Raw genomic sequence first — 23,283 nt, 5'->3', positions numbered from 1 at the left:
ACATTTCCTTGGAGAAGACAGTGAAAAACACTTCTATATTTTGCCAAGAAAACTGCAAGAATGTGTCTATATAAATTACCAGGAGTTAAATCTGAGACAATTTATCTTTTAGACATTATATTAAAGGATGCAATCCAACTTTCCCTGTATTTAAAATGTCATCTGATAGTGCCTATGTATATTCAACTCAATAGCTTCTAATTTTGCTTAGTTGTCTAAAGAAAAATAAGATTTGAAATTATGGTCTATCTTCAGTCCTGTCCAATCTGGTATATAATGTGCACATATTCACTTTCAGGATATGATTGTAGTCCTTTAGGGTGAAAAAACTTTTAACGATCTCAGAATATGTCTTCCTGCTTGCCTTTTTCCTTTGGTAGTCCTTGATTTATGACCACAATTGAGCCCAACATTTCTGTTGTTAAGTGAGACATTTGTTAAGTGAATTTTGCCCTATTTTGCAATCTTTCTTGCTTCAGTTAAGTGAATCCCTGCAGCCTTGGCGGCACAGTGATTAGAGTGCAGTATTGCAGCCTACTTCTGCTGCTTGCCGGCTGCCTGCAATTTGGCAGTTCAAATCCCACCAGGCTCAAGGTTGACTCAGCCTTTCATCCTTCAGAGTTTGGTAAAATGAGGACCCAGATTGTTGGGGGCAATAAACTGACTCTGTAAACCACTTAAAGTGGGCTGTAAAAGCACTGTAAAGCGGTATATAAATCTAAGTGCTATTGTTATTGAGCCCAAAATTATGTTGTTAAGTGAGAATTTGTTAAATGAGTTTTGTCCCATTTTATGACCTTTCTTGCCACAGTTGTTAAGTGAATCACTGCAGTTGATAAATTAGTAACCTGGTTGTTAAGTGAATCTGGCTTTCCCATTGACTTTGCTTGTCAGAAGGTCCAAAAGGGGATCATATGATTTTTGGGACACAGCAATGATCATAAATATGAACCAGTTGCCAAGCATCTGAATTTTGATCACATGGTCATAGGGATGCTGCAATGGTCATAACTGTGAAAAATGGTCATAAATCACTCTTTTCAGTGATGTTGTAACTTTGAAGGGTCACTAAATTAAGTGTTGTAATCAAGGACTACCTGTACTGGGAGAAAGAATAGCTAGGATAACAGCTTTGGAGAGGGAATTAAGTAATTAACTATCAACATTATGCTATTTTGAAACCCTATTCAGAATAATTCACAACAAAATATTGATATATTCTCAAAATGAAATGGAAAACAAACAATTCAAATATTAATATGAAAGAAATAGCACAATTAATCAGGTATTAAAAGGCTCTGGAAACAATCATTTGCATTTTAATTCGAAAAGCTGCTAAAAATATGCTCTTCATTTTCTAGATTCTTCAGGTTTTGTTGCAGTAGGATTTGTTAAAGGTCTGCTATTATAGTTTTGTCGGTCTTTCAGCAATTAGATTCCCGCAAACTCACACCCTTATGTGAGAGTGGTAGGTGAGGGTACTGGTAGGAACACTCAGGGACACTATGGGTTAGATGACAACATTCAGTCACCCTTAGTCTCCATATTTGTCAGCATTTTCACATTAATGAACTTTGTGTGCGGATGGCATTTTCTTGTTCTATATTCCATGGTATTTTGCCCTGGTGTCACATCGCTGTTGCATGTCACGTACACCATTTAGGGGCTTTTTAAAAAGAACATTTAAAAATAGCTTTATTAAATAAATATGCATTTAACTTTGCATCTAAATCTGGCAATTTTAATTCAAATTTAGATACTTAAGATGCAATCGGTTATATATTTAGGGGTAATTGAAGCGCTTGATGAATACCTGTTTGATGAACGATCTAACTGGTTATATTATAGATTCATAGCTTTTTCATTAGTGTAAAATTACCATACAGGATTTGAATCTGGAACATAAAACTCCACTTTATTAACTCTCTCCCTGTTATGCTCTCTTAAGCAATCGAAATTTGGTCACTTTTAGCAAAAGAGCAACAAGTTACAATGTTCTCTGCAGCTAGCAAAAACCTGAGGCAACAAATCTGGAAAATTGCATTAAGAAAGGTTTAGTTATTATTTCCTGGACACGAGTTTGTTTTTAAGAAAAAGACACCACAGATTTATTTGTCTCACCTGACTCCTAGTTATTTGTAAAGCAACTGTAAAGAAACAGGAGGTCCAAGTCGCAAAGAATGTTGTATCAATTCAGAATTTATATTAAGTAACCACATCTGCCATTTATGCCAAAGAAGAATAATCTCGTCTTTTTAGTAATATGATCAAAGGATTGCAATATAAATATCATTTCCTTTTTTGGGAGTGGGGCATTACCATTTAATTTTCAGAAAGACAGCCTGGAGCATAAGAGGCTATGTCTTTCATACACCAGGATTATGAGGAAGATGGTAACTGAAGTACCTCAGGAAACAGGTGGGGAAAACTGGAACTCTCAAGATGCTATTCCAAATCAGGAGGTAAACCAGGGTGAATTTTCAGAAGGCTTCTGGAGAGAAGGTTTGAGACCTATATACTCTTCTATCTTATGGCAGGGGTGTCAAACTCGATTTCATTGAGGGCTGCATCAGGGTTGTGTTTGACTTTGGGGGCCGGGGTGAGCATGGCCAGTGTGGGCATGGCCAACTTGACATCACTTGTGTGGGGGGCGTCTGTGGTGGCCCGAGCACTCTGCTAGTGAAATGGGCTCAGAAGCTCTGTTTTCAGCCGCGACGGCCTCTTGCTGCCCTCTGCCAGTGAAAATGGAGCTTGGGGGAGCCACATTGATCCGGCCCCTGGGCCTTGAGTTTGACACCCCTGCCTTATGGAATCAGCCAGGTCTACTATATATAAAATTGCATATGAATCTGAGATATTATATTCTAAGGTTCACTTCAAGTCCTCTCTGGTGGGAAAATCTAAATCTCAGATCCTTGTTTCCAAAAAGTACACTTTTAAGATTTTTATATATTTCTAGTTGGCATTATGGGAATATATTAATATATAATCCTAAAGGCAGCATTAAATAATCTTAATGAGAGGAATGTTTGACAGTTATGTACTATGATAGTTCTGTGTTAATCACAGTGCTCCTATTTCTGATCCAAGAGGAAATCCTAATTTTGAAATCTGGAAGTAAATTTCAGATTAAGAGTGCTTTATGGCCACCATCCACAGGTGTTTAGCCATGAGCAGATCCAGCGATTCTATCAAGAGGTACAGCTGCAAACCACCAACATGAAGCTTGTTTTCAGAAGATACAACTCATAGATATACCATTGGTTTCTCTCTGATTTGTTCCAGATATAAATACTTAGTGTGTTGAATTTACAATGATATAATCGAAAACAAAAAACAGAAGGTGGTTTGAAGTGGCAAGAGCTATTGGTTGTGGTGGCTACTGCATTGCTAATACTTGTCTTATGAGAACTACAACTAAACATACATCCACAAAAGGGGGGAGGGATAGGGAAAAATTTGTGATGCAAACTGCCCTTTAAGTACTTGTTTGTGAAATCCTAATGAAAGTATGAATAGAGTGGAACTTATAGTGAGGAACAGATGACTGAGTAATATTTTCAATTCAGCAATTCTTCAAACAAAGTCAACTCTCTTCATTGTCTACCTCACAATGATTGCATTATTGTACATCATAGTGTATTAGCTAGTTAGGTTTCTTTGTCATTTTAATCAAGACAAACAGAAATGTTTATCTTTTAATAACCCGTTTGAAATTGTGAACAAATGTTCATGTTCTATGGCTACTATAACACTTTAAGAGGTCTATAAATGATACATAGAAGAGCTGTAAAAGTTGAAAAACAAGAATCATAATTGTGAGCCATTTACTTAAGGGTAAATGCCATGTTATATTGGATCATGTCTAAATATGTGTGCTTATTATGTAATATTTGGAAACCTCCATTGATTTCTTAATGCAAGTATATAGATATCTTACTGACAAAATATCCTTTCTCCACAGAGTATCATGAAGCAGAAATACAGCAACTTTGTTTATTACATACAGATCCTTCTGCATTATTGCTAAACAGTACACTTATCCAAAATTACTAAAATACTTAAAAAACTATACATTATGTAAACAAAACATAAATAAGACAAGAGTAGTTCTTTTTACACATGGTTTAGTCCATACTGTTAAGGAATTGGGATTATGTACAATTTTACACCATAGATTGCATTTTTACAACACATTAATATAGAACATGGGAACATTTGAAAACAAAATTGAAAATTTTTAAATTATGAGAAAGAACAGATCCCAGTAAATGTGCTAACCAAGAACCAAACATTGCTTTCTATATCTCTGAACAGTTTTTCTCCCACTTTAATAAAAGCCTTTAAAAGTTTTGCTCTGAAAGATATTTCAAGAAGTGCTTTCTCACCATTTTTTGAAAAAAGGAAAACCGAAATGATTCTCAATCTAACATGAATTAAAAATAAAAAACCAATGATGGCTTTGTGCACACAAATCCTTGAGATGTTGACAGGTGTTTCAACATGTTAACAGGTAACATTTTGTTGTTAACAGCAAACTGTGTAGCTGCTATCTACTGTCATCCTGGATCCCTTCCACTCATGAATTCTCAATGATACGCAAAAATATTTTTTTGCTTCATTGCTTCATCTGCTCAAAACATGCCATTACATGCCTTGGGTTCATGGACATAAGTCAGATGTTTCAAACAGTGTACTTTAAAAAAACAATTATAAATTAATTTTATACACATACACACGCACACACACATACAAATGCCCCAACATTTCAACGGCTCATTTATGTGAAATTCAAGACGCAGCTGTGTCTGGGACACCTATGCTGGACTTCAGAAAACTGGGGAAGACAACAGCAGAATTCTTAGTTGTAGAAATAAGGTCAGCAGAGAAGGATGAAGACAGAGATGAAGTTTCTGATGTTGGAGTCTTTATAGCATTCAAAATGGCTCCTTCAGGGCTGACCATCAGTTTTTTAATAGATGTATCTAGGTGCAATACAGACTTACTGTTTTGTAGCTGTGAGGTACTAGTGTGGGTTGTAGGAGCTAAAGTTGTTTTAGTTTGAGTAGAAGATGAGGTGACCACTACCAAAGATGTAGACAGTGTTGTTGCAAAAGATGGAGTGCCTGACTTTGAAGTATTGGCAATTATTTGTGGAGTAGCATGAACAATAGGCACAGGATTTGCAATCCCAAGAGAGTTCACAATTTTGGTAGAGCTTTTTAAAGGCAGTTTTGATGGCTGCCAGTTTAAGGAATTACCCATCACTTGTGTAGTCTTCTGGGGAGTGGGAGCAGCAAACGATACACCTTGAAATCCATGGCCATTACTAACAGTTAAGAGAGGTCCAATTTTTGGATTTGCAGAAACGAGAAGAACATGACTGCCAGCTCCAAGGCCCTGAGATGGAACAACAAAACGAGTACCACTGATCATTATCTGAGTTCCAGGTGCCAAAGGTGTACAAGTGTTAATTATTATTTTCTGCTGGATATGGGATTCATTTAATTGGCTGCCCACATTATTAACTACTGATGGTGAGGATGGAACAGTCTGAATTGTAGCAGTACCAGGAGCACAGGAGAAAGCTGGAACTGGCTTTACATTAAGTGGCACTGGTGGGCAAGGCAGAGGAACTAAATTAGAAAAATTAATCACTTTACTTGCATTTGGAGATGCTTTTTGAAGTTTTGGAGTACTTCCATTTGTTGGCACTCCAGCTGAAATTCCCGCAGGCTGAAACTGAGCTAGGGTGGATTGCTGACTTTTTGAATGGGACACACATTGCGAAGTAGGTGGAATTGCTGGCAATTGAGGGACTGTATGCAACATTTTAGGGACACCATTCACTGGTCCAGGCAAGGAAACTGTTACTGGCAACTGAAAAGCAGATGATAAACTTGAATGAGAAACTGTTGGTTGAGCAGTAGAAATCAGTACAGACGAAGCTAGGTGCCCTGTTTTCACAGTCGATATAGCCATAGTACTTCCAACATTAGAGGAGGACAACCGTGTAGTTAAAACTGGTATTATTTTTGCTGAGGGTTCCATTCCACCAGCCAAAATAGTAGGCCGTGTTCCAGTAGTAGTTCCACTCAGTGTCACAGAAGTAGGATCTAAACATGGGCTGCTGGTTACTGTAATGGTATTTACTCCTTTTGCTGCAATGCTTTGACATGGCAAACTTGAACATATAGGAACTAAACCACTACTGGTTGATAATGGGAAAATTACATTATGATTATTTTTATCTTCCAAATCTTTTGGTGCTGTAGACTGCATGTTAACTGTTGAAACATTCTGAGCATTGCCTGTGCTATTTATAAAGGCCTGACCAATATTAAGACCTATTTTTACATCTTTTACTTGAGAAACAGTTGGCGACGTATTTACTTTTAATGATGATCCCACAGTAGATGGAAGAAGGACGAGCTGAGGTTTCTCTGTGCTTTTAACATATGTCTTACCAATGGAAGGAGGGAAAGTCTGTTTAAGTGGTTCTGTTGTTACATTTGCATTTGATTGAATACTGGCAAGTGGAGTATTAATGAAAACCAGTTTTTGCGCACTAACACCAGTGGATGTTGGAGTAGGAATTAAGTTGACTCCTGTAGCTCCACACACAGGAAGAAGCGAAGGATTTGTGACTAACATAAGTTTTTGAACTTGGGCACTACCCAGACCCCTGCTGGTAATGGAAGTGACTTCAGGCTGTGCAACAGAATATTTTGCATTATTTACATTGACTTGTTGATTAATAAAAGAAGCCTGGGTAGTACAACAGGTGGAACTCTGCCCAACATTTTCTGTAGATAAGCTCACTGCATTACCAGAACTGTTTGGTGGAGTTGTCATTACAATGTTTGACGACATGGAAGATAAGAATGGAGAGGAGGATCCATGTAGAGTTTTTGACACTCCTTGATTCACCACACCACTATTATGAGACTGCCCAAATGTGACTGTGGTGTCTTTCCCCTTTTTTGGATTTGCACAAGAGGAAATAGTTGGGATAGAAGAAGTTGCTGGAGACATTTGAGCAAGTGTTGGGAAACTAGGTATCGCTTTTGTCACAGCTGGAACAGTAGAAGTTGATAACTGTGTGGATTTGGGCATTAAAAATGCTTGAAGCTGGGGTGAATATGTAAAAACAGAACTTGGAGAGAAGTTACTAGCAGAAATTGGTTCTGAATTTGTTTGCACTTTTACGATTCCTGTGTTCCCACCACGTGTCCTGACAAGGATAGATTGTGAATCTCTTATGCAGATTGTTTTCAGCTCTTGTTTTGTTTCACTAATATCAGCAGTATTTTGTGAGGAGGAACTGGTGTAAGAGGTCACACTCTGTGATACTGTTGTCAAAGTCTGAACTGCTGAAGAAACAATAGGTAAAGCAACAGGGGAGGAGGCAGCTGAAACAACAGTCTTGGTAATTTTGACAGTCTCGCTTTGGTTCATTTTCACTACTGATGCTAATGGGTTACTAGTGGAAATGACAGAGGGGAGCAGCGAAATTCTATTCACTGAATCAGGCCCTTGTGGCAACTGTATAATATTTTTTTTAACATTTGTGTTAGGCAGAAGTGTAGTAACAGCATTTATTGAAGAAGCTGGAATAGGAGGGACTAAAGTAGTGTTGGTATCTGTTGATTGTGGGAGAGAAATGCAGCGTTGTTCAATTGTATTTTGCTGTAAGGGTTGGTTTTCTTTTGCTCCACTTTTACTTTCTCTGTGCTGGATAAGAAAATTTTTAGGCAAAATAAGGACTTGCTGCATGATTTTCTCTCCTGTGGTTTTTTCTCCTGACTTACCATCAACTACAGGCTGCATCTGAATCTTCACTGAATTATTGTGCAAGTCTACTGGCATGCAATGGCCAGTTGGCATTTTGTACAACACTTGCAAAGAACTCTTTGAACTGGTCTGGCAGGTCAATTCTGGTTTAATTGGAGAAGAACTGACTGTTGATATAATCAGTTTTTCAGAAGTAAAAGTGCTTCTACCTACTGTAGATGGCAACTGACTTGTTAAGGCCACTTTGTTCCCAATATTCTTAGCAAGCAAGGCCTGGATAGGTTTGGTCCCTTTTATTAAATGTGGTACATATGCCGTAGAGTCTGTCATGTCCAATGATTCTGAAGCTGAAGATTCTATCTGCTTATTCAAGCAGCTTTCAGTTGACAGATCATTTTCAATACTACGGAAGGTAGCATCATTTGTGCTTAATTTTAGCTTTTTCCTTGGTAAAAAATCATTTGTGCTGTCATCTAGGTAATAGTTTTGCTTGGATTGGCGTTTAACAGATTTAGGCACTATCTTCTGCATTTCTCTACAAGTCAAATCTTTTTTAAGTAGTCTGGATTTTCCTGTACAAAGGTCCATTTCTGGTGAGTTCATGTCTTCTAGGAGGAAAAGAAGAACCAAGAAGGGAAGCATTTTTAGAAAAGCAAACAATAATTCTTAATTGATCAGATCACACTAACACTGTTGTACCAATCAACAAAAGAAGTTTTGGTAGTACAATTTATGATGTGCTCAAAAACATAATTATTTTAGTTCTGTAAATCTTCATTTATTTTATACTCAATTTAATATTCAAACATTTCCTGAAATTATTTAATCAACTCAACAGAGATAATATCTCATTGTTTATCCTGGGGAAGAGGGGATTTGTTTAAAAATCTGAAACTGTTTCAGTCAAAAGTATGAACAAACATCTTGCCAGGGTTACCTATCAGCATCCCTCTCTTCCCCAAAAGGAAAGAAAGAATGAATGAACTTTTTTTACAATTGGGACCTGGGAAAACATCATAAGTTGATTTTTCAAAATTACCAGCAGGCTATGCTGTAATTAATGTTGTCTGAATTTGCACAATACTCTAAAACAAAATAAATGGTTAATATAAAATAGATAATTATTTTATTATCAAATTTCATTTTGGTAAGACAGCTGAAGTCTCCACCAATACTCCACCAATGAATTACAGGGTAACAAAAGCACTTACCCGTATCCATATAGTCTCTTTTAAAAAATTCTGTGTGTTCTGAAGTTTCACTGGTAAATGTACTGGAAATTTCTTTGACAATATTTATTTCACTGTCCTCATTAGTCCACTGTTCTCTAATAAATTTATCATGATCCGGTTGCCGCCTGAAGTCATCATAGTCTTTTTTTAAGCGAGACCTTTGATGGAACATTGTAGATAGTAAGATTTTTTTTATTTTCATATTAATATTTACAAACAAGTAAAAGATTGGTGAATTCTTATATTTTACATTTACCAAAAAGATTCAGTTAATTACCTGTTTCTATGAAATGCCTTCATTAATTTTGGTTCCCATGGTAACAACTCATTTAGCAGTCTTATCAAAGTACAGTGGAGTTCCTTTACAGCCTGCTTTCGATGATACCATCTTCCCTGTAAATATGAAAATGCTTATTACAGAGTAAATTTTAATCAATAAAGATAAAATGTGCAACTTCAGGAAGAACAACACTATGGATCATCTATTTTGCAGTAATCTGTTTCTCATTAATTACTGCAGAAGATGTCTAGTGTTCCACCAAAAATTAAAGTAGAAAAAGAATATAGAACAAAATTACTACAACATGATTAATCTTTTCTTTTTCTCTTTTAACTGTAAGATGTCACTTTATTTACACTGTATGTACCAATTAATAATTACACAGAATACAGATTAGAATTAAAACTATATAACATAATGAATGTCTATTTCAATAAAAATGCCTAAGTAACATAAATCATAAATCCAGCTGCTGGTACGGAATGCTACATTGGTCTATAACAAGACCTTATTATTCATGATTTGATGATAAGAGTCAACTTGGAATGTACAGCATTAGTGAGACCTGCCTGGGTTTTGCCCTTTCTGAAATTTGCCCAGCTGAGTTTCAAGTGTGGCATCGCTGAGATTCTGGAGCAGGGGTGTGGCGATTGTTATCAGAGGATCTCTTATAGTTTTCAGGGGGCATACCTCAGAGGTCCCGTTGTGAGATCTTGTTCATCAAGCTGGACCTGGGAGAATGGTCACATTCTGGATTTGGTGTTCCTGTCAGAGCAGTGACAATGTGATCTAAAATTGGGGGGGTCTTTAGTGTCCCCTTTGACATGGTCAAATCACACCCCAATTTCTATGGGATTCTCTACTGCCACCACTCACTACAGGGAGATTGGACTTATTGGATTGGTCTACCCCTGATGACTGATGGACCCAGAATGATTTCAGAATGAGCTGATGATTATTTCTATTGGTCTGCTGCACAGTCCATTAGAAGTGTTGGTTTCCGCTTGAAATAAAGGGGCAGCTGAAGATTTGGATTGCATCATGCCTACGTAATCTCTCCTCTCACAGATCCCTTTACTCTCTATGGTTTATGGAAGGGAGATGAAATGGGAGATATCTAGTGCAGTGCTAATGCTCAATAAGGAATTTAACTGAACACAAGTTAGTACTGCCATTAATAATAGAGGTAAGGGTGGTGAAGCGTTGGTACTTCCCTACCCTTTTTGCATTTGCAAATTGCTGCCCTGCAGTCCTGTTTCAGGTGACATAGGCCCTGTTGGATAAAGAGACCATGGACAACCTCTTACAGAGGCATGCAAAGGAATTTGTGCAAGCATTTTTTGAATAAAGTTGCTTGGATTCGTTCCCATTTGGATACTAATTATGTTGCAAGCCCAGAGAAGAAGCCTACGACCGAATCTTGTCCAATTAATTGGGAATGGTTTGAACCTATTGGATCTGAGGAAGTGGCCAGGACTTTAGGACTATGAGCTTGGCCCCCTGCTCTTTAGATCATGTCCTTTCTGGTTCATTAAAGCATCTGGGGGATGTTGTGTGAGTGGGTTCTGGCAATGATTAATTCTTCTTTGCAGTAGTGAAATGTAAATTTTGTTACTACTGGTTCTGTGGGCGTGGCTTGGTGATGGTGGGTAATATGACTGAGTGGGCGTGGCCAACTTTTTTTTTTTTTAACTTTTAAAACCATTTTTCTACAACCTCTTCGGCTGAAGAGGTTGTTTAAAAAATGCTTTTAAAGCCTCTGACGATCCCAGCTGACTTGCCTGATCGACAGAGGCTTTGTTTTTACTTTTAAAAGCATTTTTTCTATAACCTGTTTGGCCGAAGAGGTTGTAGAAAAAAATGCTTTTAAAAATAAAAAAAAAGCCTTTCATGATTGCGTAGCTCAGCTGAGCAATGGGGGGGGGGAGGGATTTTTGCTACCGGTTCTCCGAACCACCCGCCTCCATCTCTACCAGATTGGGCGATCCGGTCCGAACTGGGAGCATTTCACTCCTGCTTCTTTGTAGGAGAGGATTGTCCCTTTGTCTTTTAAAGAGGCATTTATTCACTCCCTCAAGAAACCATTGTTGTATTCCACTATATTGGACAATTTTAATCCAATCTAACTTCCCTTTTTAGGAAAGATGGTAGAGAAGGTGATTGCATAGCAGGTTCAGATGACCTTGAAGCAAATTATCTGAATCCCTTTCAGCCAGGAGCTAGAGCCAGACATGGGATGGAAATAGCATTGGTCTAGCTTTTGTCTGACCTCTGGTTTGGGCAGGATGGGGGTAGTGAATCCATTCTTGCCCTGCTTGACCTCTCAGGAGGTTTCAATAATATCAGTGACAGTATCCTTTTGGATTGGCTCAGAGCATTGCTGGTGGGCAGCATAACGTTATGCTGGTCTGCCTGCTTCATGGTTAATTCCAGTGATGTTTGGGCGAAGTCTCATCCTCGGCCCCTCCTATGTGGGGTGCTACAGGGTTTGATATGTTCACCTCTCCTCTTCAACATGAGGCCACTGGATAAGCTCAACTGTCACCATGAGATATGGTATCATCAGTATGTGTATGATACCCAATTTTATATGTCCACCACTGGGGAATTAAGCAACACCATGAAAGTCTTATGGTGTCTGAAGGTTGTGAAGATCTGGATGGGGAGTAATAGGCTTCAGATGGCAAGACTGAGTGGCTTTGGATTTTGGGATCCATTGGTTCTACAATTGTGTCATCTCTGGTGCTGTAGAGGACTGCATTGCCACAGGTAAACACAGTGCACAACCTGGGGATCTTCCTAGATTATGATTCTTGGTCAACAAGCAGGTAGTACTGGCTAAGAGGGCTTTTGCATAGCTTCATCTAGTGCGCCAGTTGGGCCTATTCCTGGATCAGCAGGCCCTGCTCACAGTCACACATGCCCTGGTCACCTCCAAATTAAATGACTGCAGTGAGCTTTCCATGGGGCTGCTTTTGAGGAATACCTAGCAGATTTAGCTGGTACAGAATTCAGCAGTGCGGTCTTCTAGGATAACAAATGCTCTGTGAGCTGCATGGCTTGCCAGTTTTCTTTCAAGTCCAATTCAAAGTGCTTGTTTTGATCTTTAAAGCCTTTCATGGAATGAGACTGGGCTATCTGAGGGACTGCCTCTCCCTGGTTACATCAGCCCACTCCATTAGATCTGCCAAAGAAGGCATCTCAGACACTATCAGCTAAGGATCTACATTTGGTGGGTTCCAGAAGGTGTGTCTTCTCTGCTGTGGTGCCTGCCTTATGGAACCTTCTTCCCCTGAAATTAGATTAGCTTCATCCATTTTGATATTTTGGAAGGCCTTCAAGACCCGGTTATGCTATCAGGCTTAGTGCTCCCAGGGAACTGGAAAAATGCTTAAATGACTCCATTGCTGAACTGGCTATTTTTATTCTCTCTTCTCCTAAGATCTGAATTCAAAACCTATTCTATTCTTTTTCTACCTGCATATAATATCACAACACATGTACAAAAGGGGTGGAGTTTGCATTACAATGACATGATGATTCTTTTGTCTTTTGCCACTCTTTAGTCCTCCTCGGATTGTGGAGCTCACTTTGTGTGGGCAAACAGGAATGTGTCCAGATAAAAAATGATTGTCCTCTAAAACAGTGGTTGTCAATCTTTCCGGCTCCACGGACCAGCAACAGAGGCGGGGGAGGGGATGGTTTCATGCGCATGCCTGCCGCTTGCACAAATGGAGCTTCGTGTGCTTGCGTGGCCCAGTTCCCAACAGGTCATGGACTGGGACTGGTCTGCAGACCCTGCTTTAAAAGTTTCTTACAGTAACAGCAGCAACTATCAGTTGCTCAGTTTCCTTTGCTATTGATATTCCAAAGATAGTTGAAGGAAAAGAAGCAATAAAGTGCAAATTAACAAAGGCTTTAAATATGCAGGATATAGATGGTTTTTTGTAATATATATTTAAATGGGGAGGAAAAATCAGATAAACCTGGAATTGGCCTATTTATTTCCCTCCAGCTGCTCATCTACTTTCAGTCCTAACTTGCATATTCCTAGCAAAGTGACCAAGAATTTGCCAGAATTTCTCCCTTGATTGAGGTTTTCTGCAGTGACTCATTTAAAACCATGTTCAATATTTATGGCTTGTACTGCCAGTTTAAAAATAAGGCGCCTAACTTTAATCTTAACATTCCTTATAGCTATACTTTACAAGTTATCTTTCCAGAATGCATTTCCTTCTTATTCTGATTTAGTTAGAAACAACAGTTTAATAGGCAGCATAAGTTAGCAAACCCTTACCCAAAATTTATACTATACAATATGTTAACATAATAACGTTAAATGTTTACGATCTTGTGGGGTTGCATTAATAGCTGTCCAGGCGTAGGAAGGACACATTTACTGTACAACATGATCCTGGAACAGTGCATTAACTATAACAGCAGCCCCCAACCTTTTTGACACCAGGGACCGGTTCCATGGAGAAAGGTTTTTTCCATGGACCGGAGGGGGGCATGATTTAATGTGTTGCCTGCATCTTATGGATGGGGGCTTCTCTTGTTTGCTCAGCCCAGTTTCTGTCATGCCATGGCCTGATGCCGGTCCATGGACCGTGGTTTGGGGACCCCTGAACTATAGGACCAATTATTACCATATCCAATTATTGATTTGCAGTTATCAACATTTTAGAACAAAGAAATTTTGGTAAGGTACAAACAGAAATATGCATTTGAAAAAATGTAGGCAAAATACGTTGGCAAATGCAACATGAATGTAATCTCATACACTATTCATATAGCCAGATGAATTCCTAAACAATTTGTATATTGAGAATTTGGAGATGACTGTTGCCATAAATATGAACCCGAGCAAAATATTATTAAAATTCTCAGACATGCTGCTATTGCCCAGAAAAAAAAGTAATTTATTTTTCACAAGTATTTCATGACACTTAGCAAACCTGTTACTCTATATAACAAGTTTTCAATTCAAGTTGGGTGAGTATTAAACTATCTTCTTTTAAACCCAAATTCTTTTGACATTCTCAAGATGGAGTATTGACATTTCTGCATTTATAATAAATTAAAATAATTGTGATTTAATTATGTGACTCCTATTCTCTACTTGACTATGATACTGTTCAATATAAATGGTCAATAATAAAATGTTTGTCTACTACTGGCAAATATAAATTGATATATGCAGAATTTGCTTGTTTGTGCAGTGCACTCGCCTAGTTTTCACAGCAAAGCTATCAATACATTATGGCTTTTTGCATCTGCTTTGTATGCAGAGCCTGATACTGATTAGGGTTAAGAGGAAGTAAAAAATAAAGGTAAAGGAGTCCCTGTAGATTGCCAACTATAGGGGTTTACTCACATTTGCATGTTTTTGAACTGCTAGGTTGGCAGAAGCTGGAGCAAAAACGGGAGCTCACCCCATCGTGTGATGCTCAGGTCTGGAACCTGGGCTTCTGACTTTATAGCTAACAAGCCTAAGGTCTTAACCACTGAGCCACTGAGCTGACCCGCTAAGAGGGAATGCTTTGCTCAAAATCTCCCAGATGATTTTCATGCTACAGGGAAAACTAGAGCTGGAGCTTCCCTTGCTCCTTATCTAGCACTATAACACTTTACCATGCTGGATTTTACAAATGAAGAAAAAGTATTTTTAAAAAATATCTCATCCCAGAATATATTTATAGGACTAGATTGGACAGTAGTCTACATGATAGGAATCTAAATTTAGGTTAAAGAATCTGGTTCAAATATTTTAATGACAAAATCTTACATTTATATTGAAAAGTAAAACTCACTAAGTTCAGGGTAGTTTAGGGCCAGATAAATGGGCTCTATATGTAAATATATTCCTGATCAGCTCACAATTGAATTGCTATAGACATGGCCAAATGGCCATGCCTTTTTCATTTATTTATTTACAAGAATACACTAAGCTGTTTGCTATTTTGTTCCTTGGACTATGAAATAAAAATGGAGGCCACTGACTCTGTCTGCTTTAACTTATTCCATGACAAACTAGAAATCTTTGGGGCAAAATGAAGTGTTGCAATACTTTTGGCCAAAAGTTGGCGGGGCGGCGGCAGCAACATCCGATGATGGCAATGCTGAGGCCCCCTGCGGAGTCTTCCCATACCCCCGGATGCCTCGAGAAAGATCTGTGGACGCTAGGGGCGGCTGGGGGCGGCAGTGGGAGGGCCAGTGGGACGGTGTCAGTGGCGGCGATGGCGTCTCCAACGGCGGTCGGCGAGGATGGTGGCTGGTGCCAGGGCGGCTTCCTAAAGGCCTGCAGACCAACTGAGATGGCGTGGGACTCTTGGCAGCAGCCGTAAAATTGGATTTCCCTGGTGGCTGGAGGGTGTTTGGCCCTTGGGGGCAGGGCCGCCCCCATGCAGACCCGGAGACCTCCATGGTGAGCTGGAGGGGGCAAAACTGGGGAGCGCTATGTTTCATCAATTGGAAGCTGTGAGAGATTGAGGGGGCTGGAAAATGGCTATTGGCACTTGCTGCCTATACTTCCCCCCTCCTCTTCCTCTTTTTCTACCGAGTTGAGACCTTGTTGGCCATATTATGGTTATAACTACCCAACCTATCCTGGCCTACTGAGCTGTTCCTACTTTCCCCCATTTCTATCAAGCCATCTCTGAATCTCCTGCCTTTGCAAGATTTCTCCTGAACTAAATTTCCAACTAAATCCTGCTCATGAGCTGGAGGATTGGGCTTTCTGACTTCTCCTAATCCATATGGGGAACTGGATCTATGGACTCGACGCTGGTGGGAGTCGATGTATGGCTGCCTTCACTCCCGGTGTCCATCAAAGTTTTATTGGTCGGCCTTTGTGAGAGGACGGTTGGCCAAGAAACTTCCGGGGGTCGGATGGCATATATCTCCCCCTCCATTGCTGTGAGAGGGCAATGGAGCCCGGTTGCCTGTGCCATGGACTGGAACTCTTTCTCCTGTACTATAACATCATGGTGGTCTCCCGACCATGGACTTTTCTCACCCCTAACGATTTGCTGTATTCAGTGTCTGAACTCCTTGCCCTGCGAGATTCCCTCCTCTCGCAGGTATGGCCCTCCACTTTATCGAGGGCCTATCTCGATGACAGATTTTGGAATCCTGAGAGATGGCATGGCGCGAGGAAGAGCTTGTGGGGTTTCTTGGGGAAGTTTTTTAATAAGATTTTAAAGGGTTCAGGGAGGGGTTTTTTTAACAATCTTTTAAGGGGAACTGAGAGAACGACGAAAAGGGATGGGGGGGGAATCCACTAAGGTCGGAGCCGAGCCCTGCACGGGGCAATGGTTTGGAGGGTGCTGGACTAGGGATTGTGGAGGGGATGGAGGGCTATACCAATGAGGGATGGACCATTAGCACGGTGGATGGGAGGGGCAGATATGGCGGGAGCAGGAGACCATATCACGTGTCGGGGGAGCGCATTCGCTGTTTGAGAGCTATTGCGCGCCCTGGTCTCCAAGGCTCCTCTCGGATACTAGGTGGCTCAGATACTCAGGATCTGGGCCTTCGGCTGATGCTGTGCAACACCAGGTCCATGGTAAATAAGGCCCCCCTCATCCACGATTTTATACAGGAGGGGGGAGCGGGTTTGGCGGGTATTACAGAGACCTGGTTGGGCCCGGAGGGAGGGGTCCCCCTGGTTGAGATGTGCCCACCAGGCTTCAGAGCATTCCATCAGCCGAGGGCCCAGGGGAGGGGCGGGGGGGGTGGCGGTTATTATTAACGAAGGTCTTGGTCCGAGGGAGACCACTGTGCCACAGATTGCTGGATGTGAATCCCTCTTTGTGAGATGGGGTCATGGGGTTCAGATGGGCTTGTTGCTTGTGTACCTGGTTCCCTGCCGCGTGGCAACGGCCCTGCCCGAGCTCCTCGATGTGATAGCCATGGTGGCAGTTGATACACCCAGGCTTATGGTCATGGGTGATTTCAACTTGCCATCCATTGGTGAAACGTCAGAGATGGCTCGGGAGTTCATGGCTTCCATGACGGCCATGGACTTGACCCAGCTAGTTCATGGCCCCACCCACAGGGGGGGTCACATTCTGGACTTGATTTTTGTCTCTGGCCAGTGGTTGAGTGGTCTTGTTATAGGGGATATAGACATGGAACCCTTGTCATGGTCAGACCACTCGCTCCTTCACCTGGACCTTCAAACTGTTACACCCCACCACAGGGAGGCGGAGCCAATAAGATGGGTCCGCCCCAGGCGCCTGATGGATCCTGAGAGGTTCCAGATGGAGCTTGGGCCACCTCCTGAAGATCTGGCACATGACTCGGCCGAGGACCTGGTGGCTGCCTGGGATCGGGCGGCTGGTGGGGCCTTGGATCGAGTTGTGCCTCTGCGGCCTCTGACCCGGTGCCTATCCCTCGTGGCTCCTTGGTTTACCGAGAAGCTGAGGGAGAGGAAGCGCCGGAAAAGATGCCTGGAGAGCGGTTGGAGGGCCAGTCTCGCTGAATCTGACCGAACACTAGTAAGGTCGCATATTGAGACCTACTTAGTGGCGATAAAAGCAGCAAAGTTTAATTACTTTTCCGCTCTTATTGCATCATCAAAGAATCGTCTGGCCACCCTGTTCAGGGTGACCTGCTCCCTGCTTCAACCAGGAGCGCGGGAGGACCCTCTGGAAGGCAGGGCTGAGGATTTCGGACAATATCTGTATGACAAAATCGCTCAGATCCAGGGGGATTTGGACTCTGACTGGGTAGATTCAGGCAGGGTGGCGAAGAATAGTCTTGAGAACGTTATCTGGGAAGAGTTTGACTCTGTGACCCCTGATGACGTGGACAGGATTTTGGGGAGACTTAGTGTGGCCACATGTTTACTGGATCCGTGTCCCTCCTGGTTAGTACTGGCTTCCCGGGAGGTTACACGAGGCTGGCTCTAGGGAATTATTAATGCTTCGTTGAGTGAGGGTCACTTCCCCACAGCCTTGAAAGAGGCGGTGGTGAGGCCTCTTCTCAAGAAGCCCTCCCTGGACCCGGCAGTATTGGCCAACTACCGTCCTGTCTCCAACCTTCGCTTCGTGGTGAAGGTTGTTGAGAGTGTGGTCGCGCGACAGTTTCCACAATTCCTGGAGGAAACGTCTTATCTAGATCCGTTACAGTCGGGTTTCAGGCCTGGGCACAGCACGGAAACGGCATTGGTCGCATTGGTAGATGATCTCTGGAGGGCTCGGGACAGGGGTTGCTCCTCTGTTCTAGCCCTGTTAGACCTCTCAGCGGCTTTTGATACCATCGACCATGGTATCATGCTGCACCGGTTGGAAGAGTTGGGGATGGGGGGCACCGTGTTACGGTGGTTCTCCTCCTTTCTCTCTGACCAGTCGCAGTTTGTGTTGGCAGGGGGGCAGAGGTCGACCTCGAGGCCTCTCATCTGTGGAGTGCCTCAGGGCTCGGTCCTCTCGCCCCTTTTGTTCAACATTTATGTGAAGCCGCTGGGTGAGATCATCTGTGGCTTTGGGGTGAAGTACCACCAGCATGCTGATGACACCCAGCTGTACATCTCCACCCCAGGCCACCCCAACGATGCCCTTGAAGTGATGTCTCAGTGCCTGGAGGCTGTGCGGATCTGGATGGGGAGGAACAGGCTCAAGCTCAACCCTTCCAAGACTGAGTGGCTGTGGTTCCCGGCATCCCGATATAGTCAGCTGACTCCATCGCTGACTATTGGGGGCGAGTCTTTGGCCCCCTCAGAGAGGGTGCGCAATCTGGGAGTCCTCCTGGATACGCAACTGTCCTTGGAGGAACATCTGATGGCTGTAGCCAGGGGGACCTTTTGTCAGGTTCGCCTGATTTGCCAGTTGCGACCCTTTCTTGATCGGGATTCCATGTGCACAGTCACTCATGCCCTCGTCACCTCTTGCCTGGACTACTGCAATGCTCTCTACATGGGGCTCCCCTTGAAGAGCATCCGGAGGCTCCAACTGGTCCAGAATGCAGCTGCGCGGGTAATTACGGGAGCTGCATGGCGCTCCCACATAACACCGCTCCTGTGCGAGCTGCACTGGCTCCCAGTGGTCTTCCGGCTGCGCTTCAAGGTGTTGGTTACCACCTTTAAAGTGCTCCATGGCATAGGACCTAGTTATCTTCGAGACCGCCTGCTGCTACCAACAACCTCCCATCGACCCATGCGCTCCCACAGAGAGGGCCTCCTCGGGGTGCCATCAGCCAAACAATGTAGGCTGGTGACCCCCAGGGGGAGGGCCTTCTCTGTGGGGGCACCTACCCTATGGAACCAGCTGTCCCCTGAGATAAGGAGAATCCAAGACCTCGGTGCCTTCTGCCATGCCCTTAAAACTTTCTTTTTTCATCAAGCCGGGCTGGCTTAACATATTTTTAAATTTTTAATTTTTAATTGGTTTGTCATTTTAAACTGGGGCCAAATTAATATATATTCTTTTAATTGTTCTTAATGTTTGTATTGTATGTTTTTATCTGGCTGTACACTGCCCTGAGTCGCTTGGGAGAAGGTGCGGTATATAAATTTGAAATAAAATAAAAAATAAAAAATAAAACTCACATCCTAACACATTGCTGAGCAGAAGTCTTGTCTACTTGCTAAGTGAAACTTTTGTTAAGTGAATTTTGCCCCATTTTATAACCTTTCTTGCCACGGTTGTTAAGTGAATCACTACAATTGTTATGTTAGTAAGTAACATGGTTCTTAATCTGGCTTCCCCACTGACATTGTATGTCAGAAGGTGGCAAAAAGTTATCACATGACTCTGGGACAGTGCAATCGTCATAAATATCAGTCAGTTGCCAAGCATCCACATTTTGATCATATGACCCATGGGGATGCTGCAACAGTCATAAGTGTGATAAAAAGTCATAAGTCACTTTTTTCAGTGCCATTGCAACTTTGAATGGTCATTAAATGAATCATTGTAAGTTAAGCACTATCTGTAATTTCCTGCTAGTTTCATGATGTACTAAAGTGATACAATTATGTTTCCTATTCAGAAGTCTTTCAGTATTTGATAAATCTGTTAGGAGATTGGAAGACAATATAGAAATCTAAGTTATTTTATTTGGCTAAAGGTAACATTATAAGTTGTAATTAGAGATAATGCTCAAATACTAGTATCCAAATATTTTCTTTCATTTAAATTAACTGGAAACCAAAATGTCTCCTAGTTAAAAACTTTTAAAGTTTTTCATGATTGAAAAAAATAGAGATTAGGGAGTCAGTTGCCTTCAAGAAGTTGCACTGTCCCAGTCAATATGTTCAATGGTGGAAGATACTAGGAATCTTTGTTCAGTAACAGTTGAACAACCAGATCAGAATTGAGAAACCATTGATTAGCTATCTAAAAGAAATGATTTTAACAAATAGCTTTAATATGATGCATTAAGAAAAAAAATAAAACACATACCGATTTCTTTTTAATATGCTCAATATCTTTGAGTTCATTCTCAGTTTTTCTAATTAATTCCCTGAGTTCATCAAGATTAGTGCAAATAAGCTGGAAAAAGAGAAAAAAGTTAAACTATTAAAAATCACAGACATGCAGCACAATTTATTAGAAAATAAGTATTACTGCACTCAGTTATTTACAAAATAATTGAATATATGTTGCAAATAGAACCAGTTAGATTTGGATTCCACTGAGCATTCTCTGCTATCATTGATCTGCTCATATGAGTTCTTCCCCTGAAGTATAGCTGCACTTTTGTTAAGTTTTGATGCCATTTGGGTTCCCTAAAAAGGGGTGGGCAGACTTTGTGCTACATATTGTCCCTAATGATGTTGAAAGCCAGCAGTAAAATGAAAAAAAAAAATATTGATGTAATTTTTCAGGTTTGGAGGGATTTTAAGAATATGAGTGGTTGCTGTTCTGCATCTCAGAGGCCTTCCAACTCTACTGTAACTATAAAATATTTTCAAATAGTCCAATTCTGATCCCTCTTCTAGAGGAAACGTATGTGGGAATGGCAGAATCCTTCCATTCCTATTATATCACATACACACAAGGGGGAGGTTTATTTATTTATTTAAATTTATTTAGCCTACTACCACAGACTCTGACCAGCTATTTTTAAAGCCAGGCCAGAATATCTCAGTTGCGTCACTACCTGGCTTATGGCCCCCAAATTATTATACACTGCTCAAAAAAATAAAGGGAACACAAGCAGAAAACATCCGAGATCTGAATGAATGAAATAGCCTTATTAAATACTTTGTTCATTACATACATAATTTTGTGTTCCCTTTAGTTGTTTGAGCAGTGTATAAACTACTGTATGTAAAGAACAAAGTATTTAATAAGGCTATTTCATTCATTCAGATCTCGGATGTCTTCTGCTTGTGTTCCCTTTATTTTTTTGAGCAGTATATAAGGATTCATAGTTGGAAAATGACCATTCCATCAATATATATATATAATAAATATTTAATACATAATACACTGTGGGGTTCTTGGTGCTCTCTGAGCTTGGTTGTTTTCTTGTAGATGTTTCACTACCCAAATAGACAACATCATCAGTGCTAGAAAATGTGGGGTTTGCTCTCTTTATATACCGTATTAGTGGCTTGCCCTAACAGTGTTGGTGGGAGTGGTCTTGGTGATTTCTTGATTGAGTTGTTGTTTACTGTTTAGGTTGCTTGTCTGAGTTGATAGTTTCTTGATTAGGATATTATTTACTTTTTGATTTTTGATCTAGTGTTAGATGTGTTAATCTCTGCTCATCTGCCTGTTGATTGCTGGTGAGGAAGTGTTTTGGTCTTAGTGATTCCTTTTTGGCTTTTTGATTGTCTTGTTGAATGCTATTTAGATGTTGTTTATCTCTAAATGCCTGTTGATGGTTGATTTGTCTCAGTGCCAGGATTCCAGAAATTCTCTAGCAGTTTTGGACTTGGCGTGGTCTAGGATGTTCACAGTTCCCCAGTTGAAGTTATGGTTAAAGAGTTTTAAGGAGTTAAGTGTTTTCATCATGTGCTCTGACTGGTAGTTGGTGTTCATGGATGTACCACTAGCATATAAAATGAGAACAAATCCCATTCCTTTGTAGCACTGTATCTAGTTTGGTAGTGAAACATTTACAAGTAAAAAACCAAGCTTGGACAACATCAAGATTTCCACAGCTCAACCCTGAGCTACAAATATTCTCTTCCATATAATCTTCCTCTGACACCAATTCTCAGATTATTGTTACATGCACTTGTCACTGACCAATGCAATTCCGAAAAATCTCTATAATCTAGATAAAATATTATATGATTATTTCAGGACAAATTCTTTTGTTTATTATTATTTTGGTAATGTTAACCTAAGTATTATTTGGAGTGAGGGAGATATTAACCAGTCACTGTAGAAGTTACAAGCTTTCAAATCATTTATTGAACCAAATAAAACCCAAAAGGTATTACCTGGAATTCTGGGACAATAGGCTTTGTAATAGATTTCCTTTTCTTTGTAACTGCTTTTTTAGATATGGATTTCTTTCCTTTAAAGGGGGAAAAAAGATTTGCAACGTAACTATATAAATTCATATGTGTAAAAATATGGATTTGAAAATTAATTCGCAACAGTTTGTAGGAATCAAGAATGTTTCAGTCATAGTAACTCTGCAGACAACTACTATTGTAAGGCTTTGTATAAGACTTTCATTCAAATTCAAGATTTAAATTTTAAAAAATCATTCTTTTATTCTTCTCAGACTAATAATATTTTAGTAATGTTGGATTTATATTGAAGGATCCCTTAAAAATTAATTTTTTAAAAACCAATATTCTCGACTTCTCTCATATATATGTCCTTTCTCTTCTTCTTCTGTACTTACATACACAATTCATATCTTATCTGACAGAATTCAAGCCTAAAATTTTAAAGAAATCAACATCTCCTGCATCCGGAATATTCAAAGTAGATAGGAGCAGAAAATCCTAATTACCCTTAAAAATAGTAACTGACATTGACATTTAAGATCACAAGCTGATCCATAAAT

The 23,283-nt window shown here is 40.6% G+C and overlaps 1 protein-coding gene across 1 annotated transcript in view; it reads right to left on the bottom strand.

Annotated features, from left to right (window-relative positions):
- Positions 1–3,982: 3,982 nt before the first annotated feature.
- Positions 3,983–23,283, bottom strand: part of BRD10 (bromodomain containing 10) — a 62,586-nt gene continuing 43,285 nt past the window's right edge. Inside the window, exons 4-8 of the mRNA XM_070938606.1 lie at positions 22,706–22,782; positions 20,712–20,801; positions 9,304–9,419; positions 9,006–9,184; positions 3,983–8,399 (exon numbers count right to left, since the gene is read on the bottom strand). Coding sequence (XP_070794707.1) covers positions 4,792–8,399; positions 9,006–9,184; positions 9,304–9,419; positions 20,712–20,801; positions 22,706–22,782 — 4,070 coding nt within the window. The 3' untranslated portion in view covers positions 3,983–4,791. The remainder of the gene's footprint in view (positions 8,400–9,005; positions 9,185–9,303; positions 9,420–20,711; positions 20,802–22,705; positions 22,783–23,283) is intronic.

This window comes from Pituophis catenifer, unplaced genomic scaffold (genome assembly GCF_029215685.1).
Source record: "Pituophis catenifer annectens isolate HBS135680 unplaced genomic scaffold, rPitCat1.0.hap2 SCAF_2, whole genome shotgun sequence".
In the NCBI taxonomy this organism is placed as follows: domain Eukaryota; kingdom Metazoa; phylum Chordata; class Lepidosauria; order Squamata; family Colubridae; genus Pituophis; species Pituophis catenifer.
This window is presented reverse-complemented; position numbering and strand designations above follow the sequence as displayed.